Source organism: Phoca vitulina, unplaced genomic scaffold (genome assembly GCF_004348235.1).
Source record: "Phoca vitulina isolate PV1807 unplaced genomic scaffold, GSC_HSeal_1.0 scaffold28, whole genome shotgun sequence".
NCBI lineage: Eukaryota > Metazoa > Chordata > Mammalia > Carnivora > Phocidae > Phoca > Phoca vitulina.
Window position 1 is genome coordinate 916,599 of NW_022589731.1, and position 23,724 is coordinate 940,322.

Here is a 23,724-nt window from a genome sequence, read left to right on the forward strand (position 1 = left end):
ATCAGCACCAGCCAGGGTAAGTCTGTGTGTCCTGTTCAGGTCAGTCTCCATGTCAACCCCTATCTTCTCTATTGTTCTCCTCCCATGTATGGGTCTCTGTGGCGCCCCGCCAGTGTCCACCCTGCTAGGAGGGGGTTAGGGATGCAGAGCAAAGATCAGCCCAGCCTCTAACAGGCTCATCTCAGGCCAGTGGACTACAGTTTTCTCTTCTCTCAGAAAGACTCCAACTCTCAGCCACTGCAAGACCCGTCCCTGGGCTACATTCACTCTGATGGTACCTTCTTCCCTGATCTAATGACCCCCATTGGCCCACCAGGAAGAAAAGGAAAAGAGTGAACCAGGTGTTTTTCAAGACTTTATTCTTTTGTTCCTTTTTCCCTTTCAACTTTCCTGCCCTTCTCTCTTGTGACCTGCCCTGTCCTAGATTCCTTCTGTTTTCCAGAAGATTTGGGGAGTCACTGAATGGTGTGGGGGATCCAGGTGAGGATACAGAGTGGTAAGAAATGCTTTTGTTATGAGGCCCCCTTCCCCTGGATTAGCTCCTTTTCTGAAGCCAAGGGCTATCACTGAGCTGGGCTGCCTCCAGCTCTCCCAGGAATGGCTATTGAGTGACTGAGCCTACTTGTCTGACCTTCCCCAGGCTCTTCACTGGACTACTAGAACAAGAGCCCCCAACCCGCCAGAAGGAAGGTGTGTGGGGGGTGGACAGTGTCTGGTGGGTCTGGATGATGTGGTGGCAATGTCCCATGTGATCCTCTTGCCTGCCCAACTGCTCCTCTGGAGGAGTGACCTGCTGAGACTGAAAGCTTCAGCTAAAGTGACCCCAGCACATTTAATGTCTTCAATTGGATTTAATTTCCAAGCACTTGATTCAATTAACTCAGCAGGAATTGTGGTAGGAGTTCAGGCATGAGACGGGGACAAGCTAAAAGGATTCTCTCTGGGAGCAATGCCCTGCTCCTGGCTCTCCCCTGGCTCTGGAGGGTTCTCCACAGACCTGGCATAGACATTGGGGCATGGACAGAGCATGGGCAGCCCCTTTAGGGGGCGAATTCTAGATGATGATGGGGTTCCTGTTCAGAGTTCTTAGAACAGATATATGTAAATGGGCCAAGAGATGGACTTTAACAATGGAGGGCAAGGAGTCCTTTGCCTGTTTCATGTCCTTGTTCATTTCATAGGAAAGGAAACCATAAGCAGCAAAGGCAAGGGAGGCTATACCTCTCTGAACCTAACTGGCTTCCACTAGGGCCAGGAGACTTAGGAGGAGAGTGAGAGTAGGCAGGGGTCCCCTAGGCAGATGGGACCAGCACCTGGGAGATTACCTTAACTCTGTCTTTGAGAAATGAGGTCAGAGTAACAGAGATGAAGAAAAGCAAACGAACAAAAGACACTAAAAAGACCGTCCCGTACAAATCAATTTTTAATAACTTCAACTTGCCACCAGCTTCCAGCTCCAGCTCCTCCGGGGTTTATAACTGTGGAGAACACTAAATGCCCCAGGCTGAGCTACGCCATCTAGCGATCAGATGACTCAGCCCCTGATCTCTCAGAAATCTGCATCTATGTACGGCAGCGTGCTGGTGGGTTCTCTGGAACTCGTGCATATCTGCTCCATGTTGGAGCCACAACTCCGGTTCGCAGGGAAGGCAAGTATCCTAAAGCGATTTGAAGCTAAGTAGGAATAGCAGTCAGGGAGGTCCCAGACCTGCTCTCACTGCTGGTTTCCTGCACTTACTCCCAGAGTCTTCTTGTGCTGCTTGTTCCCTGCCAGCCTAAGGACTTTAGAAAGTGCTTTAGAAGGGGGGGGAATCTCAGAGCAGCTACTTTGAAAGCAGCCAAGGGGTAGGGAAAGCCTACAGTAGTCCAATGGAGGCTGTCCAGAGGAGGAATCATGGGCCAACTTCCCAAAGGCCAGAAGACTCGCCTGTGGCCCCACCCTGAATATGGGTAGACCGAATGGCCTCTCCATGATGCTCACCTGGCCCCTTTCAGATGGAGGGCACCCTGCCCCCAGCAGGTTCTCTCCCTTCCAGGCACCAGACCACAGCAGGAACAGATTCCTCCCCAGAGGAAATTCTTAGGCAGGCTGGCTGTAAACAACAGCCGGGTGAGGGGGCGGAACAGTGGAGGGGAGCTCAGCAGAGGCAGGAGAGGCTCCCAGAGGAGAAGGTGATTGGGAAGGTGGGGAGGCTGCTGGAAAGGGAACCAGCAAAGTAGGCACCTGAGGGCTCCAGAAAACCTGTCAATGTTTATTTCACACACACACCCTAAAGACAGTTTAAACCAGACTGAAAATTAGAAGCTAAGGTTGTGACCCTATAGTGCTGACAATCAGTGGGCTGGAAGGCAGGGGAAGCTCACAGGTACTCCTGGTGCCAGGAATCAGATCCAGAAATTGGTGGCCGGACAGCAGGGCATTGGGCAGATTCTAATCTCCAGTCTCCCAGATTTAGAAAGTAGAAAAAAGGTCCTCCATTCCTACCCTACCTTGAGCTGAGCTAAGGGTCCTAACGACTGGACAGAGTGCCTGCAGGGGCAGGGGACACAGATTTCAAGCCCAGCTCAGCCCCAGGCCCAAAGAAAGCAGAACTGGCTCCATCTACATTTGAGAATCTGTTTTCAGAAGCCTTGGAGAACCACTGACTCTCAGGATGTTGGCATCATTCTAAGACTTGCCCCAACAGCCCCTGAAAATTAGTCAGCAGCCACAATTTGTAATCTCAATTGGAAATGTGAGGGGGTATCCAGGGAGCCCATGCTGGAAGTCCCCATATTCTTGAAGGCTTCTCCCTGTGCCCACCCAAACCCTCCCCAAATAAGATCATCCCTGGTTTGCCCCTCCTGGCCCCTGCTGTCCAAGCTCCACTGAAGCACGGCCTTCACCGAGAGAACTCGGTATCTGTGTTATTCTCCAACCTTGGGGACAGCCCCTCTCCCCTCAGTCCCCCTGCAGCCCAGGAGCCTCATGGGTAAGGGCAGTCAGCAGCTGCTCAGATATGCGTGGCCTCAGGAGATAGTGGAGAACTCCTTGAGCAGGACTTCCTGGCTGAGTGTGTGGAAGGCCAGGTTTCTCCGGACGTTGGTGCTAATGGATCGAACCTGGGAAAGGGTTGGGGAAGATGAGAGGGCATAGGCAGAGAGAAAACAGAGGAGAGAGTTGGTTACACACAACAGACGGCAGTGCCTGAGGGACAAAGCCAAGATGCAGTGCTACATGTTTCTCTCTTAGGAGATGAACCTTAACAGCTATCATTTCTGCAGGTAAATCAGCAAACAGTTACGTATAAGTGGAAGGAAAGCAGAGGGGCTGAGAGACAGAAACTTTAGTGGATGTGAGAAGAGCATCTGACCTGAAGAAGTAGAGGTAAGCACAGACAGGGAAGGAGGGTGAGCTCAGGCCTTTGTCTTTGCCTTGGCCATGCAGAGGGGGACTGGTCTGGTCAGTGGTCTGATAGAGGAGGAGAAAATGAAGCCAGAGAATGCATTTCTGATCTTCTCACTCTATCTACTTTTCTGGGTTGGAAAGAACACCTAGAGATGCAGCCCCTGTCTGGCATAGATGGCAGGAGTATGATCCAAGGAGGCCAATGACCGGAAGCGGGTCATACAGCTTGTGAGCCCCAGGCTTGGAAGCAGGACCCAGGTTTAACTCCCAGTCCAGCACTCTTTCCATACCACAAAGAAGCCCCCCTGCTTTAGAGAAAAGACTGGGGCATATCCCTGCTGTGTGCCCACTGCTCCCCTCACATGCTTTCTTCCCATAGACTGAGACCCTTGCAGGAAGGGTTGCCCGTATCAGTGGGGAAAGGACCTGTGGAGAAGGAATCAAAGGGCCAGACTTCCTACTCTGAGTGGGTTCTAGGAGGAATCTATCGCACTCTCGAAGGAGCATCGTTCATGGGAAACAGAAGTGAATGGTGTATGAGAGACAAAGTGGGGGAAAAAGGAGAAAAAGCATGCGTATCTACCCTGGGCCTCAAAGACCAGGGAGCTTTCCTCCAATTTCTGCTTAGCTGTGGGAAATGTAATGAAGTCATTAGGCAGGAGGCAGAGGAAAGGGCAGCATGGCAACCAGCAGGCAGCTCAAGGCCATTAGCTCCGAGTCAGACCAGACCCTCTTTGCTCCCTTGTGTCAGAGGTATAGCTATAAGGAGAACTGAGTCAGGCATGCCTAGTACCAAAGGGCCTGAGACAGAGCTCCCCTAACTCTCTCCTCCACAGTCTTTTCATCTCCAATGTCCTACTCTCTTTGTGAAATCTGCACCCCTAGTAAAACCCCCACATCAACTTAAAGACTTGCCATGCACCCCATAAAGATGCTCGAATCTGCTCTCTTTATATTAATGGCTTCCCCCTGTTCCCAACTCACTCACTTGCAGAGCAGATCTTCCTCACCCCGGGCAAGTCCAAAATCTCAGGAATCTCACGTCAGGGTCAGAGCTGGACTGTGTTTAGTACAAGACAGATAATCTACAACCCCGCACCTTCATCACGAACACGGCAGGGGAAGGAGGCGCGTTCTACCCCAGCAGCGGGAGGGCTGAGCTATGGGAAGGAGGTGTGGCGTGTCCTGGTCTCAGCCCCCAGCCACAATGTTCATTTACAACCAGGCGGGTGGAGTGGCAGGACTGAGACAGGCAGGTCTAGCTTTTCCCCGAGAGCAGCTCTGAGCACAGGGCACGACAGAGACCATCAACAGGGAGAGCCGGGTTCTGTGGCAGTGCTGACTGGGGGGTGGAGGAGGAGGCAGAGCAAATGCTCACTGGCTCCAGGTGGCCACAGGTGGGGGCTGCAGGCAGCTGAGTGATTGGAAAGGGGGGTGGGGATGGGGAGTGAAGACTGGAGAACTAGACTGGGAGGGCACTCAGACCAGAAGCCGGTTAGGAATTTAGGAAGAAGTGTTGCATAAGGAGAAGAATCAATGATTCTCATTAGTTGCTTGGAGGACAGGATAAGGAGTAATGAGCCAGAGCTGCCATTGGGAACACACATCAAACCCCAGGCCCAGCTGGAGCTGTTCAAGGGCTGTCTCCACGGCTGCAGAAGAGAGATGGATGGGCAATGCTGCCTCAGAGAACCCTAACCCTCACCCTTGCCCGCCTGGCACCAGTACCCTGGGAAGTATCTTCTCTCACTGCCTGGTCCTGGGCTGCTTTGGAAGAGAAGTTCCACACCCAATCTCAGCAGACCCCTCAAGTCTTACTTCATCAGCCTTTGGCAAACTGTGGTTGTTCCCTAGATGCCCCGCTGCACAGTATAACCCACTGGCTGGGAAAGGGCCCTCAAGAGACATAGGCAGAGATGGAGGCAGGGCAGACTCACCAGCTCTTTGAAGAAGGCAGCTTCCTTGTGCTGCTCCGAGTAGCGCTCATACTGGTCCAGGCCATCCTGCAGCTTCAGTGTGAGCGTGTCATAGTTGGCTCGTACTACCTCGAGCACCTGGGGGAGGTCAAGGGCCAGGCAGGACTTAGGCCATTCAAACCCTACGTCACTCGGGCCCCACGCCCCTCCTGCTGCCCTTGGGGGTTGGATTCAGTCTCTCCACAGACTATGCTCACTACTTATCACCCAGAAAAAAGTCTGGCCTCAGCAATTCCTCAAGTTTCTGGGACCATTTTTTTAAAAAAGATTTTACTTATTTATTTGACAGAGAGAGCGAGCAAGCACACAAGCAGGGGGAACAGCAGAGGGAGAGGGAGAAGCAGGCTTCCCTCTGAGCAGGGAGCCCAATGTAGGGCTCGATCCCAGGACCCTGGGATCATGACCTGAGCCGAAGGCAGAGGTTTAACCAACTGAGCCACCCAGGCACCCTCTGGGACCATTTTCTAATCTCTTCTATTCCTGGCTTTTCCTGACCCATCCCTCCTGGCCACCAAGGCTGTTTACTCTGGCTATGGTAAAAGAGCACGAGAAGAAGTGACAGAACAGTGAGTGTCTGAGCTCAGCAGCATCCTGATACCATAAATGTGTTCTCAGCCATATCTTGCAGCTTTCTTTGGCCAGGTTGTCACAGTTGCTGAGTAAGACTTTGCCAATGTCTCCTTTTTCCCTTTCTGGGAACCACATTTCTTCAGTCCCGGGATGTTCCTCAGCACCATCTGCCACTTGTTTTCATCTCTCCATGCCAACTCTTCCCATCCATTGCCTGGATCGAACTTTTGGGCCTTCCAGCCTTGGGATGTAGGGGACACTTTCTTGACTACGCTAGAGCTGACTGCATCTTTTGTTCTGATGAGGGGTCTCTCCCCTTTCTCTAACTTTCTATGGGGGGTGGATTCAGACCTCCACTGACTCCAGGAACCTTGGATCTCTGTGGTTCCAAAAGGAAGTTCTGATGTGACTTCAGTTGTTAAGACCATGAATTAAAGGCAAGGACACTTAGGGGGAAAGGCACTACATCAATATAGAAGTGAGCTGGGCAGAAAGGAGAGACCAGGAGAGGGAAAGACTGTTCACTGTGGTAATCTGGGTGCTAGCTATTTTGTAACTTGATCTGACTAGGGAGCGAAGTCTATGACGTCATGGAGAGCTCCCAGCTCAGGAAGGAACTTGGGAGGAATGAGTGAGGCTTAATTCTTTTTTTTTTTTTTTAAAGATTTTATTTATTTATTTGCCAGAGGGAGAGAGAGAGAGCACGAGCAGGGGGAGTGGCAGGCAGAAGGAGAAGCAGGCTTCCCGCTGAGCAGGGAGCCCAATGCAGGACTCGATCCCAGGACCCTGGGATCATGACCTGAGCTGAAGGCAGACACTCAACCGACTGAGCCACTCAGGAGTCCCATTGTGAGGCTTAATTCTAACAGAAGGTAGGGGTGAAGAGAATAAGCTAGAGTCAGGACTGGTCAGAGGGATTGAAGATGGCCTCCTGAGGGGCACAAAGTACCTCTAGGCTGTTCTCACCAATTCAGTCTTGTGCCAGGACATACTTCTCTTGGTAGCAAACACTTCTGCCTGCCAAGAATTTCTGAGGGGAGAGTAATGATGGTGAACACAGGGAAGGCTGTGTCCTCAAGTTTGGGGGGGGGAAGGGACAGCTAGGGCAAAGGTCTGGCCTAGGCTCCACGCTCAGTCTCCTTTCCTCCAGACACTCAGCTCCTGAAGGTCCCTCTGCCTGGCTATGTCCCACAGACCCTATTATCGGCTGGCTCCTTTGCTTCTAATTCCATTTGTCAGCTCTGTCAGCAGGAGGACCAGTACTCAGCAATGGCAGTCACCCACAAAGTAATCCAGCCCTTTCATGCATGTGGGCTGTGCTTGCAGCTGAAATATCTATAGCCAAGGTCTTGGCCCAGAAGTGAATGTCTCAAACCCTGAAAAAAGCAAAATTCCTCCAAGATGGAACCGGCCCCTAGGAACCAGACAGAACAGAATAATACATGCATTCCCTAACCCTGAACTCTGGGCAGCCTCAGCAATGCCTATGACCCAGCATCCTGGGCTCAGTCTTCCCTAAGGGATATCAGGTTAAGACAAATACCACGCTAAAGCCAATCCTGAGAAGAAGGTGCAGCATGTCAAGAGATGCTACATCCTGGGGCACCTGGGTGGCTCAGTCGTCACGCATCTGCCTTCGGCTCGGGTCATGGTCCCGGGGTCCTGGGATCGAGGCCCCGCATCGGGCTCCCTGCTCAGCGGGAAGCCTGCTTCTCCCTCTCCCACTCCCCCTGCTTGTGTTCCCTCTCTCGCTATGTCTCTCTTGTCAAATAAATGGGCGGAATCTTTAAAAAAAAAAAAAAGGAGAGACGCTACATCCTGAGAGCCTCAGGCCTCAGGCCATGCTGCCCCGATCACCTGGGCTTTCTCCTCTTGCCACGGCCAAGTGGAAGGTCTAAGATCTCACTCAGAACAGGGATTTTTCATTTCCCAACAAATTTGGCTTTTGTCAGAAGAATTTAGTTCAGGGGCGCCTGGGTGGCTCAGTTGTTAAGCGCCTGCCTTCGGCTCAGGTCATGATCCCAGGGTCCTGGGATGGAGCCCCGCATCGGGCTCCCTGCTCGGCAGGAAGCCTGCTTCTCCCTCTCCCACTCCCCCTGCTTATGTTCCCTCTCTCGCTGTGTCTCTCTCTGTCAAATAAATAAATAAAATCTTAAAAAAAAAAAAAGAAGAATTTAGTTCAGTTTCTTTAAGGGAGGTGAAAGCAGAGAAGGTCCTTGAGCTATCAGTTCCTTGGAAGGAAACCAGAGGCCTGGCTGGACTTAGTGCATGATCTCAGCTCTCCTCTTATCCAGGTCTTACTTCCTTTCTTCTTTTTTTACCCACAGGTAAGCTGCCCTTCAGTTCACTCAGCCTCTTCCATCTCCCACCCTACTCACCTCTCTTAAATTCCCAGGAGAACAAGATATTCTAAGTTCAGGTCTGGGCCCTAGCCCACTTGGGACTCTGGAGCAGTAGGGCTACCTTCCTATTCTAGGACTTTGCTTTCTGTAGCTTCAGACTCTAGGAACATAACCCATTTGGGCTTCACATTCCACATTGGCCTGGGACATGGCAAAGGGCAGTACTCAGGCAGAAGGCAATCTCCCAGAGTGCCTGTATCTTAGGTTTTACCACAGTTTGCAGTCTCTGGCTTCTATCTCCCAAGTGCAAGCCCACCTTCTGTCATCAGGTTGTTGGGCTTATGGGCTTCCTAGAACCACCTCAGCTCAAGGCAGCTCCAAAAGCAGAAAAACATCAACAAGCCATAGGCTCTCTAAGGAGTCCTCACACCCCCACATATGGCCCTCAGTAGACAGAAGCCTGGATCCTGGCAAAGGACCTAATATTAAGAAAGAGAACTTAATTGGGAATCCCACTCTTTTCTTTTTTATTAACATATAATGTATGTGGGTACAGGTCTGTGATTCATCAGTCTTACAAATTCACAGCGCTCACCATAGCACATACCACTCTTACTACAGATCTCAGACAATTTACTTAACCTCTTTGAGCCTCAGCCTGTCTCTCTCTATAAAATGGATTTTCTTTTTTAGATTTTTATTTATTTATTTGAGAGAGAAAGAGAGAGCATGAGTGGGGTGAGGGGCAGAAGGAGAAGCAGGCTGAGCAGGGAGTCTGATACAGGACTTGATCCCGGGACTCCGGGATCATGACCTGAGCTGAAGGCAGACACTCAACCGACTCAGCCACTCAGGCATCCCTATAAAATGGAATTTGAAGTCACCTTCCTAAAAGGACATGGGAATAAACGTTTTGATTCCTGAAAGTAACATACAACTGATAAAAACATTATCATCCCAATGGCTGCACAGCTACCTGGACAGCTCCGGGGACTCAAGAGGAACTGTCTTCACAGCCCAGGAAGTACTTACCTATTTCAAACTAAGCCAAAGAACCTATGTGTATAAATATTTCTTCACCACAAAGGAACATCTTCTGGATTTAAGTGGAAGACACAAATGGCCTCAGTTTCAAAGATCATATGCCCTCTTCTTTGCCTTGAAACACTCTGCCTCAGGTGAGGGAAGAACAAACTGGGAGTGGGGTAGGGACCTAAACCCCTCCTGAGGTCTCTAGAGAAGGGCCTGACATAGGCTTTAAGGTCAGAGAGACATAAATTTTGGTTCCATATCAACCACTAGTGAGCTCTGTAAACTTATACACATTACTTAATCTCTTTGAGCCTCAGTTCTCTTATCTGTAAAATGGGGATAACACCACCTATACTGTAAGCTTATAAAGCCAATATAAGGATGATATGAGATGATGGTCCAATGTCTGGCACATAAGGAATAGTCAGTAAATGGTTACTAATTTTACAATGAAAAGTTCTTTCTGGTATCTCCAGATAGTTCTAACCATAAGCCAGGAGACAGGGCCTTGCACATCTTCATTCAGATTCTAGTAAAGAAGAAACCTAATTTCTCTATTCAATATGAAAGCAGGCTTCCATAATGACCCCACTATCCTGAGTGTAACTGGCAATGCATTAGCAAGAAGTCAAAGAGTGTCCAGTACCCACTGCTTAACAATCTTGGTGTAATGCAAGAGGATACAGGTTAAAGAAAAACTGCCCATAAAGGCCAGTTTTGCATAATACAGGTTGTCAAGCTCCTGGCCATGTCAGGATCAGGAGGGAGAGAGATCCCAGGGCACAAAGTTTGTTTTGTTATTTAAAAAAAAAGTTAGTTCAAAATTGCTGAGGTTTCAGACACACACACCTTTCCCCAAGCACATACGATAGGCATTACCCACAGGCATTACCCACAGACCCACAGTGCCCCATTTTTTATTTTATTTTTTTTAGCAGAGCCTTTGAAATGGGAAGTAACTTCTAGCCTAAAGATAGCAGCAAAGGAGAATCACCAATGGAAAAGTTCCTGGCAAATGGCCATCCAATCTTGATGTCAGAGGTCTATGCCTTGTCCCTAAAAAACTGCTTAGTCTCAAATCTCTGGTGTACTGAATTCCCAGAAGGAGAATTAGCAGACAAATATGTAATAGGATGTGACATGACAGCAAACTTAGGTTCATTACCTTCTCAATCTGAACTGACATCTACAGTATAACCTATCTGGGGAGAGTATATAAGGCTGCCACCAGCCCACGTCCAGCCAGGGCAACATATACGGCTTTCCCTAGAAGACAGGCGGCCAAATGAGGATGAAAGCACAAGATGGCAATAGAAACTTCTTATAGAAGAGGAAATAAACATGGAATCTATCAAGATTGCAGTGGGATGTAATAGAAAGAGGCTACAGAGTTAGAGAAACCTGGGTTCATATCTTGGCAGCATCATCTAGCACTTTTATGACCTTGACCTGTCTAAGCTTTAGTTTTTGTATCAGTAAAACAGTCATCATACAATTTTTTAATAATATTATGAAGATTAGAGATAATACATGAAATAAACATAAAAATATAAATCATAAGATCTAGCCAACAGAAGGTGCCAATGAATGACGGCGAATGAGATTGAAACAAAAAGAGAACTGGAAATAGGAAATACTTGATGCATTCAAATAAGATGAATGAGGTGGTGAAATGGTGGCCAGGAAGGTCTGGAGCTCTCACTAATATATAAGGAGAGTGATATGGAAGGCAACCATATCTCTTTTTGCCAAAGTGTTACTATGGGGACAGAACCATAGAAATAATAGTTCTGGAAGGAACCTTTGAAATCACCTACCTAATCCATGGCTCTCATTTCACAGTTGAAGAAACAGATGTCCAGGAAGATTTTAAAGTACCCAAAAACACAAAGCTGGAATTAGACAAGAGAGTCTTCTGACTCCCAATCCAGTGCTCTTCCTATATTGGCAAGCTAGTTTAACCTGGGGCACATTCCTTAGTTTACAGGCTAAGCTTAATTTTTCAGAGAACAAACATTCAAGGAATTCAAACTCACTCCTAAGAAGTGGGAAGCATGATCTGTAGAGAGCTGGAAAGGTAATCTGGTGAAAGCCTGGTTTGATGCTTAAGTTTTCATTACTACCAGGTCCCTCAGGGCTCCAGGACTTGTCAGTTTCCACCAATAGCAGCTGAAGATCCTGCTCAGCCCTGCTGTAGTTGGTATCAACTACCACCAAAACTGTACAGACCACTCCAAACTCATTATCAGCAAAATCTAGTTTGGGTTGCTATTTTATTTTTACTATTTTTATTTTTATTTTAGAAAGAGAGAGAGAGAACACAAGCATGAGGGGCAGAGGGAGAAGGAGAGAGACTCTCAAGCAGACTGCACTGAGCATGGAGCCCACACAGGGCTCACTCTCAGGACCCTGAGAATCATGATCTGAGCCGAAACTAAGAGTCGGACACTCAACAGACTGCACCACCCAGGCGCCCCTGGGTTGCTATTTTAATTATTTAGTACTCATTTAGAAGCTTGAAGTACAAAGGTCTTTAATCTTTCATGGGCTTCTTTGGCTGCAGCCATCAGGTGGTCTCCAGGCTTGGGACTCGCTCGGGGTGTTAAAAAGATTCAATGAGGGGCAACTAGGTGGCTCAGTCGGTTAAGCGTCTGCCTTTGGCTCAGGTCATGATTTCAGGGTCCTGGGATAGAGTCCGTGTTGGGCTCCCTGCTCAGCGGGGAGTCTGCTTCTCCCTCTCCCGGTCCCCCTCCCCCTACTCATGCTTGCTGTCTCTCAAATAAAAATATAAAATCTTTTTTTTTCCCAATAATTTTTATTTATTTATTTGACAGAGAGAGAGACAGCGAGAGAGGGAACACAAGCAGAGGAAGTGGGAAAGAGAGAAGCAGGCTTCCCGCTGAGCAGGGAGCCCAATGTAGGGCTCGACCCCAGGACCCTGAGATCATGACCTGAGCCGAAGGCAGTCGCTTAACCAACTGAGCCACCCAGGCGCCCCTAAATAAAATCTTAAAAAAAAAAAAAAAAAAGATTCAATGAAGACCTTCTACAATGTGACCCCTCCCCCTCTTTTTAAAGTAAGCTCTATGGCCAACATAGGGCTCAAACTCATGACTCCGAGATCAAGAGTCCCAGGATTCACCGACTGAGCCACCCAGGGGCCCCTAAATACATTCTACAATGAATGCTCATACCTCAAGGCCAATTTTCCATTCTCTGAAAGAGACTGTAACTACTCCATTCCCACTTCCATGCGCTTCTGCTTTTACCCTGCCAAACCCCTATCATAGAAAAATTAATCTCTGGATGATTTGAAACAGATAGAGTAATTGTAAGGAGGAAAGATGATAAAGGCTTTTTAGAGGATTTTCATGATAATCTCCATCTATCTCTCCCACTGGACTCTGGCTATTTGCTCTATTTCAGATGTTTATTCACTAGTTAGAGACTACGATTTTTTTGGCTCTATTTTTTTTCCATAAGGTGGGAAAAGACAGCTTGAGAGATCAGGCTCTGAAACCACAAACAAGAACATCACCAGGTGTAACTCTGCATATTGCCTTTGCTTCTCTCTCTCAGGGTTTGAGAGAGCTGACCAGGTACTGCTTATTCTACGAGCTGATGACAGAGAAATAATGAAAGAATTTGGTCCATGGCAAGTTGTTGGGAAATGAAATTAATCCCTTGCAATGGTTCCACCTTTGGGACAAACCTATCCTGGTGCCCAGAGAACCAAAAAGATTGGACTAAAAAGGTCTGCTCTCCATGCCACCTGTCTAAACTGTTCATTGCTGTAGCATAATGTCCTATCTCTAAAGAAATAGTGCTGAGCAGAGTAGGCCTTCAACAACAGTCAGTGGCAAATGGATTGCTAGAGGGTAGAGGAGTGGCCAAGTAGTTGCAGGCAGTTTTTATGGTAAATGCAGACTGAGATCTTCCTCTCATTGTCCCTGGAAGAACACACTAAGTCAGCCAGGAAGTCTGAAAACATTTTCCTTCTACCCAGTAAACTTCCTGAAGCTCAAAGGAAGATACCCTTTCCTCTAAAAATGAGAATGACCTACTCAAGGCACTGCCTAGCTCCCTTCTCTGAATCTGTTATAAGGCTGAAATGCTCTGTAAATTCTGGCAAGAGACTGAAGAGAAATTGCAGGTCTGATCCTTCCTTTTTCTCTGAAAGGACCTAATCTGTGTAGCCACCCATCTTTCCTCTACTCTTCCCAAACCAGACCTTCCCCAGAACTGGTGATGTGTCTCCCAATGAGGAACAAGCCTCTCTTCTCCCAGAAGCAATAAAGGGCTGTCCCTAACCTTGCAATTTCACCAGTGTAAGGACAGCCTCTCAGTGGCAATCCCACAGGTAACTGGTGCGGCGCTGGACTGCATGGAAGCGCAATTCGGGTGATAAAGAAGCAAAAAGACAATTCCTCCTCCTCCCTAATCCACATTTATTCTTCCAAGTTCATAATTGGCTAAACAAGAAGCACTGCAAAGATGTTCTCCAAGTAAAGACCTTGATGGATCACTACTGGGTCTAGTTGTACTTGGGCCCTGAAAAAGAGTTTCAACCAATAGCTACTAATTTTCAAAAGAACATAGTCAGAAGTATGGCTGTATTTCACTCTCATGTGGAATTTAAGAAACACAAGAAAAAAACGATTAAAGGAAAAAAGAGAGACAAACCAAAAAACAGACTCCTCACTAGAGAGAACAAACTGGTGGTTGCTGGAGCAGAGGTGGTCGGGGATGGGTGAGATAGAAGGGGATTAAGAGGACAATTATCTTTTTTTTTTATAAGATTTTATTCATTTATTTGAGAGACGAGAGTGCGAGAGAGAGAAAGCAGGAGACGGGGAGAGTCAAAGGGAGAAGCAGACTCCCCACTGAGTGGCGAGCCCAATGCAAGACTCGATCCTAGGACTCCAGGATCATGACCTGAGCTGAAGACAGATGCCCAACCGACTGAGCCACCCAGGCGCCCTAGAGGACATTTATCTTGATGAGCACTGAGTAATGCATGGAATTGTTGAATCACTATAGTGTACAACTGAAACTAAAATAACACTGTATGTTAATTATACTGGAATTAAAAAAAAAAAAAAGAGTACGGCTCTAGAGTCAGCCTGCCTGAACTCATCCTAGCTCCACCACTTACTAGCAGGTTAGCCTGGGTGAGCCTCAGTTTCCTCATCTGTAAAATGAGGATTATAATAATGTTCTTCATAGAGAAGTGGTTGTGAGGATTAGATAAGGCAACAGATATAAAGTGCCAATCATACTACTTGACACACACAGTGCTTTACATTATTAGGATTCTCTTTCATTTTAATATAACTCCATGAATAACTGCTTTTTGTTTTTTTTTTAAATTTAAATCCAATTAATTAACATATAGTGTATTTTTTTCTAACAATCTTTCACTTTTTTTTTTTTTTTTAAGATTTTATTTTATTTAAGAGAGCACAGCAGAGGGAAAAGCAGGCTCGAGCCTGACATGGGGCTCAATCCCAGGACCCTGGGCTCATGGCCCGAGCCGAAGGCAAATGTTCAACTGCCACCCAGGCACCCCATAACATATAGTATAATATTAGAAATAACTGCTTTTTGGAACCTGAAATTCCAAGCCTTGCCATAAATTAGCAAACTTTCCCCTCCCTCACTTTCTGGAACAGATGTGTCTTCCATAGCCTTCCCAAAGAGGGATTTCCTGTGGAGGAAAGAATGTGTGTAGACAGGCAGAGTGGCAGGTCCTCTCCTGGAGAAACAAACACACTACTACCACTGATTTCCTTACTGAGACTGTGTCACAGCTAGATTCTCAGCCCCCCGAAGAAAGAGACCCAGTGTTACATTATAGATTTTCCACAACGCCTAACAGAGTCCTAAGAAACAGTAAACATTCAACATGCTTGTGGACTAATTTAGTAACACTCAGGCCCAACCAAAAAGGAAAGGAATTTCTCATCAAGGTCACACAATAAGATTAGAGTTAGGCCATCACAGTACACCCAGCATTCTGATAGGCTTCTAAAGCCCTCAGAGCCAAGTCCTGCCTTTAAGGAGCTAACAAGCACAATGGGGACTCAAGATAAACCACCTTGGAAGGACATACCCACAGATATAAGCACATACAGGGTGGAGCCAGCAGTGCTTAGTGTGGTTTGGAATCAGCTGCAAAACTGACCAGTGAATGAGTGGCTCGGCTGAAAGAGTGTCACGCCTTTTAAAACAGGGAAAATTAACGAATGCAAGATCTCTTTTATTTTGTCCACCATCTCCTCCACTTTACATTACTGTGTCGGTTACTTCTGAGTGCAAAATTTTCCACCAGTGTAGTAGGGCCCCTGAGATGGCAGCCACTGGGAGGGCCATTAGCTCTGACAGGTCTGGGACTCTGGCACTGACAGCTTAGGCTCTGTCAGGTCCTATCACCTGAGGGGCAGACTGCTTAAGCTCAGCCCTGATACTGAAAAAAATAAGCCCTGCACAAAAGATGAGCAAAAGGTTAAAAAGGTGGGAAAGAATATTACTTTACTTCTCAAACACATAATCTATAGCTTCAATTTCTCAAATCAGGTTTGACCCATTCTAAAATGTCTTTTTGAGGTGTGTTCAATTTAGCAATGAATTTCAACTGCACAAATTCAGCTCAACTGTGCAGGGTACTCATTATAGATAACTGTCCAAAACAATCTAAGCAGATACACCCAGTGTTCTTTGAATAGCCAGGTTCAAAGTCTTGCTGAGCTATTTTTAGCACTTTGCACACTCTACCTAAACACATTTGCATCTCAGAAGAAGAGGAGAAGAAACAATTAGGTTCAGGAGCTCCAAGGCTAACTAGTACCCAGAGAAGACTGTTTACTCCTTCAGATACTGTCTGCTTAACCTTCTCTTGAACAGGGCAAAGCCTGTCCATTTAGACATGGCCTAAAAGGGACACAGTGATCAAGTACACAGTTAAAAGGACAAAATGTCAGCTAGGCAGGAGCTTCATGTTTCAGTTCTCCTTGTTGTTTTGAGATTTGAGGGTGAGCCTGCGTAAATGATCAATGTAAGGCTGGGACCTGGGCCCAAGAACAGAAGGGGAAAATGGGGAAAGGGAAGTGACATCTTTTAGTGGATTATCTTAAAAAGAATATTAAAATGCTCACTATATATATAGTTTCCATTATCTATTCAAGACTCCCTTCTACTGACTGAAAGAGGAAAAAAGAGAATGAAGTAAAATGGGACAATGTATGTGAGTAGTTAATACAAGGGAAGGTTCTCTGAAAAGTGAGTGAAATTTAAAAAATTCAGCTGAGTAACTCCAGGTATACTGTAGTATTTTAAAGTAGTTCACGACTTCCACTTTCAGTCACGATGGAGTAATTGAGAACTGTGAAAGACATAACCCTCTTCAGACACTGGATAATAGGGAGTGCAGGGCAGGTATCCTGAGAGAAAGAAAACATAAGATGAGCATGAAGGTCTTGCAGGGCTAAGGACACCCTGGAGTTTGGGGAGACAGAGGTGGCTAGAACTTGTGAGGCAGATTACCAGAGGAGGTGGTGAGGCAAAGAAAAGAGTTTCAGAAATTTGCATACTGTTCCCACTGCATCTGTCACTGATAATAAGGATTGCATGTATAGGTAAAACTCAACCAGATCAGACCAAAAAAGAGAATCTGTAAGCTCACACGGAACTGAGAGGTGTTTGAATTTTGACCATCCAGAATGAAAAGTACCCATGGTATACCTACGGCATTCCTAAAAGACCCCAGAATGGTCCCACCTTAGAAGTGGAACTAAACTAGCCCTAGAGTAAAGGCTACTCTAAACCTACCCACACAAAGATTAAAAAGAAGTTTCATGGATGAATTTGGTCAAAAGGAACAAACTTCCAGTTATAAAATAAATAAGTACTGATCATGTAATGTACAATATGTTGACTATAGTTGACACTGCTGTATCGCCTGTTTGAAAGTTGTTAAGAATGAATCCTAAGAGTTCTCATCACAAGGAAAAAAACATTTTTGCCCTGTCTTTGGTATCTATATGAGCTGGATGTTGATTAAACTTACTGTGGTAAACATTTCATAATATACATAAGTCATGTCATTGTGCTGTACACCTTAAACTTTTAAGTGGTGTATGTCAATCATATCTCAATAAAACTGGGGGAAAAAAAGATCACAACAACAACAAAAAAGGAAGTTTCAAACGGACCATGCTATTCCAGAAAGAACTTACCTGCCTTCCTGAACAAAGTCCAACACTATTTAATAAAGACAACAAAATCTAGCACTCAACTACATAACATTCACAATGCCTAGTATCCAATAAAAAATTACCAGACATGTAAAAAACAGGAAAATGTGACTCATAACCAAAAGAAGCATTAGTCAAAAGAAAGAGACCCAGAAATGAGATACTGGAATTAAAAGCAAGAACATTTAAAGAGCTTTTATAGGGTAGCCTGGGTGGCTCAGTCCGACTCTTGATTTTGGCTCAGGTCATGATCTCACAGTCGTGAGACTGAGCCCCGTGTTGGGCTATGTGCTGAGCATGGAGCCTACTTAAGATTCTCTCTCTCTGGGGTGCCTGGATCGCTCAGTGGGTGGGTCATCTGACTCTTGATTTCAGCTCAGGTCATGATCAGGTCCTGAGATTAAGTCCCAGGTCAGGCTCAGTGCTTAGCACAGAGTCCGCTTGTTCCTCTCCTTCCCCTCTGCCCCTCCCCCTGCTCCCTTGTGCACTTGTGCACACACTCTCTCTCTCTAAAATAAATAAAATCTTTAGGGGCGCCTGGGTGGCTCAGTCGTTAAGCATCTGCCTTCAGCTCAGGTCGTGATCCCAGGGTCCTGGGATCGAACCCCACATCTGGCTCCCTGCTCCGCGGGAAGCCTGCTTCTCCCTCTCCCACTCCCCCTGCTTGTGTTCCCTCTCTCGTTGTGTCTCTCTGTCAAATAAATAAAAAAAATCTTAAAAAAAAAATAATAAAATAAATAAAATCTTTAAAAAAAAGAAATTCTCTTCATCTCCCTCTTCCCCCCTCTAAAATAAAAAGAGCTATTATAAATTTGTTCAAGTATTTAAAAAATCCATAAACGTAATAAGGAACAAAATGGAAGATATAAAGCACAACATAATAAAACTGCTGAGAATTAGTGTTAGAGAGTATCAAAAGCAGCCAGAGGGGAAAGAATATATTATATAGAGAGGAAAAAAAGAGCAGAATTCACATTTCTTGTCATAAACTATATAAACAGAAAACAACAAAATACTATCTGTGCCCCCCAAAATTTACTGTTAAGCTAGAACTCTATATCCAGCAAACACATCTTTCAGAAATGAGGGCGAAATACAGATCTTTTCAAACAATCTGAGAGAATATGTTGCCAAAAGTCCTACACTACAAGAGATGTTAAAAGAAGTCCTTCTGGCAGAAGGAAAATTACATTATCTGGATCTATAAATAGGAATGGACACTGGAATGGTAAATACATGGATAAATATAAAGTACTTTTACATAAATTTTAAAATGAGGAAAAAGGTAATTGACTCTTTAAAGCAAAAAATAAGAGCAATGTGGGCATTCCCATGTCTGTGTGCACTCCCTCATGTACCTATGTACACTATTAAATATGGTTGTCTCCTGTTTAAGAAATAATAGTAATAATAGCAATGTATTTATAAAACCTGGAAGAAAATTTATAAAACCTAGAAGAAAAATGTATGACAACACTAGTACAAAGGACAGGACAGAGCAAATAGAAATAAATGATTGCAAGGTTATTACATGTTACATGAAGTCATATAACATTATTTTGAAGATACACTGTGGTAAGTTAAAGAGCAACCACTAAAAATAAGTGAAGAGGTACAGCTAAAAAGTCAGTAGTGGACATAAAATATACTAAAAGACACGCACTTAATCCAAAAGAAGGCAGAAAAGAAAAAAATGAATAAAGAACAAGTGGGAGAAAAAGGAAAAAAAAAAGGCAAGATGGCAGATTTTAACTCAGCCATATTGATAAATTAAATGTAACACTTCAATCAAAAGACAGAGACTGTCAGATTGGACATAAAATTAAGATCCAAAGGATCTTCTAAAGGAAATTCACCTAAAATATAAAGATACAGATTGAAAGTGAAAAGATGGAGAAAGATATCCTTCTGAAGACACTAAAGAAAATAGAATTGCTATAGTAATATCTGACAAAGGAGACTTCAAAACACGGAATACGGTGTGCCTGGGAGGCTCAGTCGTTAAGCGCCTGCCTTCGGCTCAGGTCATGGTCCCAGGGTCCTGGGATAGAGCGCATCGGGCTCCCTGAAAGTCAGGAAGCCTGCTTCTCCCTCTCCCACTCCCCCTGCTTGTGTTCCCTCTCTCGCTATGTCTCTGTCAAATAAATAAATAAAATCTTTAAAAAAAAACAAGAAATACTATCAGAAGTGAAGAGTGAAATTTCCACAATGATAAAAGGGTCCGTTCATTACAAAGATGATTATATATATATGTGTACCTAATAAGAGAGCTTCAAAATTCTGGATGAAGCAAAACTGACAGAACTGAAGGAAGAAATAAAAGTCTACTATTATAGTTGTAAGTTTTGATACTCATAACTGATAAAACAATTAAGACAGAAAATCAGTGAAGAGAGAAATTTAAACAACATTACTAACCAAACTGACCTAAAGGCATTTATAGAAAACTCTATTCAATAGGAGAGTACATATTCTTTTTTAAGGAGGGAACATATTCTTTTAAAATGCACACAGAAGGGGTGGCTGGGTGGCTCAGTCGTTAGGCGTCTGCCTTCGGCTCAGGGCATGACCCCAGGGTCCTGAGATCGAGCCCCGCATCGGGCTCCCCGCTCTGCGGGAAGCCTGCTTCTCCCTCTCCCACTCCCCCTGCTTGTGTTCCCTCTCTCGCTGTGTCTCTCTCTGTCAAATAAATAAATATTAAAAAAAAAAATGCACACAGAACATTCACCAAGATAAATCATATACTAGACCATAAAATAAATCTCAGTAAATTTAAAAGGAATGAAATCAATCAATCATATTTTCTATCTACCAGGGAAAAAATAAGAAATTAATAACAGAAATTTATCTGAAAAATCCCCCAAAATGGAAATGAAACAACACAGTTCTAAATATCACTAAAGAAATGAGAAAGTACTGTGAAATGAATGAAAATGAAAACACAGCATACCAAAATCTATGGGGTGTTGCTAACACAGGGGAAATTTATAACATTAAATTTTTATATTAGAAAATAAAATCCGGGGCGCCTGGGTGGCTCAGTTGTTAAGCGTCTGCCTTCGGCTCAGGTCATGATCCCAGAGTCCTGGAATTGAGCCCCACGTTGGGCTCCCTGCTCAGCGGGAAGCCTGCTTCTCCCTCTCCCCACTCCCCCTGTTTGTGTTCCCTCTCTTGCTGTGTCTCTGTCAAATAAATAAAATCTTTTATAAAAAGAAAATAAGAAAATCAATTATCTAAGTTTCTTTTTTTTTTAAGATTTTTAAAATTTATTTTTAAGGATTTTATTTATTTATTTATTTGTCAGAAAGAGAGAGAGAGCACAAGCAGAGGGAGCTGCAGAGGGAGAGGGAGAAGCAGGCTCCCTGCTGAGCCCGACGCAGGGCTCGATCCCAGGACCCTGGGATCATGACCCCGGCCAAAGGCAGGTGCTTGCTTAACCAACTGAGCCACCCAGGCGCCCCAGGAAGGTTTTATCTTAGGTTTCTAAAGGGTCAGGTCGGGCTGCTGCAAGCATGTCACATACCTCAGCTGAGGTCTACAGGAGAACACATAGGCAAAGGTCTAAGCAAGAAAGCAGTGATGCTGATTCTTACACTGTGAAGTCTTCATGGGCATGCATGAATTTTACATTTTTATAGCCCCTAGCTTGGCACACAGCAGATACTTCTGTACTTTTGCACTGAAAAAAAATGAATCTGGGGAACTTGAGGCGAGGGCATACATTCCCTGTCTTACTGCACTAACCAAAGACACTCAGAAGTAGAGAATTCTTAGACCAAGGAGGTTCTGAGAGCTTCCTTAAGAGGTAAGAATTGGTTCTTTTTCAAAACACTTTAGCCCAAAGTGGCTGAAACAATGAAAACAAGCCAAAAGCCCAGGAACTAGAACAAATAACAACCTGGTAACAAAATCAGACTCTACTCAGTGAGCACCCCTCCCTCCACTGGTGTGCTTACAGTGACTTTCTATCCAAGATAACCTGAATCTCTCTCCAGGGCACAGTCATCCAATATAATTGTTTGGAATCTAGGATCCAAAAGGTGGACACAAATCTCTACGGATTTAAAAAAAAAAAAAAAAAAAAGATGATGCCTTTTAAAAGGTAACTGTTTCCTCTATACAGCCATCCTGCATATGATATGTAGACATCCCCCCTCCCCTTTTTTTCTCTCTATTTTCATCTTGTATACTTCAGGACTAAACTCAATTTCAGAACCAATGTAAGTTGGCCAATTCTCCCAGTCCATTCATGTCTTTCAAGCCTGCTACTAAAGGGCTTTCCACTGCCCTGAGATTTATTGATCTGACAGACTGGCTCTGCCCTTCAGTAACGTGGATCAGATAATGAACCTCACAGTGGGTGATTAGTGAGAGGCCATCAGCTGGTTAAAGGAGTGGTGACAGTGACTTTCTTTAATTTCCCTGGGCAGTTGCCCCACCTCTCTGACTTTATTTGGCTGATGCCCTAGGTAGCCCTTGTGAAGCTTTTCTTTGCACTAATTACAGATCCAACGTGTCCAGGCCCTTACCCTCCACAAGCAAGGCATGCAATCACACTAAGAGGCAGCCAAGATAATGGGGGTGGGGGAATCATGACACAAATATCACATCAGGCCTTCTCCTTCTCTGTGGCTTATTGTAGGCAGGACACTTCTCCCAGCTCAAACCAAGAGGCAGGTGTCTCTGTCCTCCCCACCTGAGGTTTCTTTGTTTGGAAACATCACATCTCAGGGAGGGAGAGAGAAAACACTGTCTCTAATCCTAGCTCACCAGCAATGTGACATGGGTCTCTGCCTCCCTGCCAGGCCTCACTTATCTATCCCTCCCTAAAAGAATTTTTTTTTAAATTTTTTTATTGTTATGTTAATCCCCATACATTACATCATTAGTTTTAGATATAGTGTTCCATGATTCATTGTTTGTGCATAATACCCAGTGCTCCATGCAGAACGTGCCCTCCCATCCTCCCATCACCAGGCTAACCCATCCTCCCAACCCTCTCCCCTCTAGAACCCTCAGTTTGTTTTTCAGAGTCCATCGTCTCTCATGGTTCTTCTCCCCCTCCGATTTCCCCCCCTTCATTAAAAGACAGAATTTTTTAACAGAAATCCCAGTTGGGGGCTACCCACAGTTTCCCTCTAGCTGAGTGGGTGATCTTTAAGACTGCAACTTCCTTTGCACAGTATCACCGTGAAAGGTCAAAGTGCTGTTATGGTATTTAGCAAAAACATTTCCAATTAGCACAGCCTATAACAGATAAAAGTTTGCATGGCAACATTTTTGGCCTCTGATGTTAGCAGAGTGGCAAACCATCCTCTTTCTAGCACACCTTATAGAGTTTTGAACTACCTCCCGAGGAAGCGGTTGCAGTGGAAATAAAACAAAAGTTCCCAAAGATCTATTTGGAAGGAAGGAGGTGGCTAAAAAACAAACTGAAGAGGGAAGTCCTACTTATACACTCTCATCTAATAATTGGAACAAAGGATCCTTTTTAGATTAAACCATGAAAGCAAGGGCTGCCGTCTCCTGTAACCTCTGGGAAAGCTGACAACTACTGGAATTCCTATAAGCTGCAACACTATTCCTCCATGCACTGCCGATGACGCTTCACTGGCAATGAAGCCTGACGGAGGAAGACCAGAAGTTCATGTGATGCACAGTCCAAAATTCATAATTAATTAGAGAAAATGCTGTCAGTGGCAGAGATGAATATTAAGCTGAGCTCTTCACCAGTGACCTCTGCATTCATCTAGCGTGGCTGTGGGACATTGATTTTGAGAGTCTTTGTTTTGTTGCTGTTGTTTCAGCAAAATGGAACTACTACTTTAAAAACAATTAAAATTCAGTGTGCCACCTTTTAGAGTTTGACCGATATAAATACATTATCTATTAAAATAAAATCTTTTTTTTTTTTTTTTAAACTCACCATGTTCCTTTGGTGTGTGGAAAAACTATTTCTCATAGTAACTTTGCAGACATGCTTGATGGAATAAAGAGACTCTTTCCTCATTTATAAAGTTATCATAATGTGCCAGGAGCCTCTACTTAGACATTTCTGCCTAACTGGCAGGCAAACTCCCCAAGCCCCTGTTCAGTACTTAACTTCCTCAACTGAATGGTCTCTTCCCAAACCAGGACCTTTTCCCCATCCCCCAGGAATAAGC

At 45.1% G+C, this 23,724-nt stretch overlaps 1 protein-coding gene across 4 annotated transcripts in view; it reads right to left on the minus strand.

The window, feature by feature from the left end:
• Positions 1-682: 682 nt before the first annotated feature.
• The window catches only part of ARMH3 (armadillo like helical domain containing 3), a 179,057-nt gene continuing 156,015 nt past the window's right edge, over positions 683-23,724 (minus strand). For 2 of the 4 annotated variants that reach the window (XM_032422949.1, XM_032422948.1), the window contains 2 exons: positions 5,326-5,442; positions 1,092-3,102 (listed from right to left, as the gene is read on the minus strand). In XM_032422949.1, coding sequence (XP_032278840.1) covers positions 3,010-3,102; positions 5,326-5,442 — 210 coding nt within the window. In that variant the 3' untranslated portion in view covers positions 1,092-3,009. Of the gene's footprint in view, positions 3,103-5,325; positions 5,443-23,724 lie in introns of all 4 variants that reach the window. The other 2 variants (XM_032422950.1, XM_032422947.1) reach the window with 2 other exon arrangements.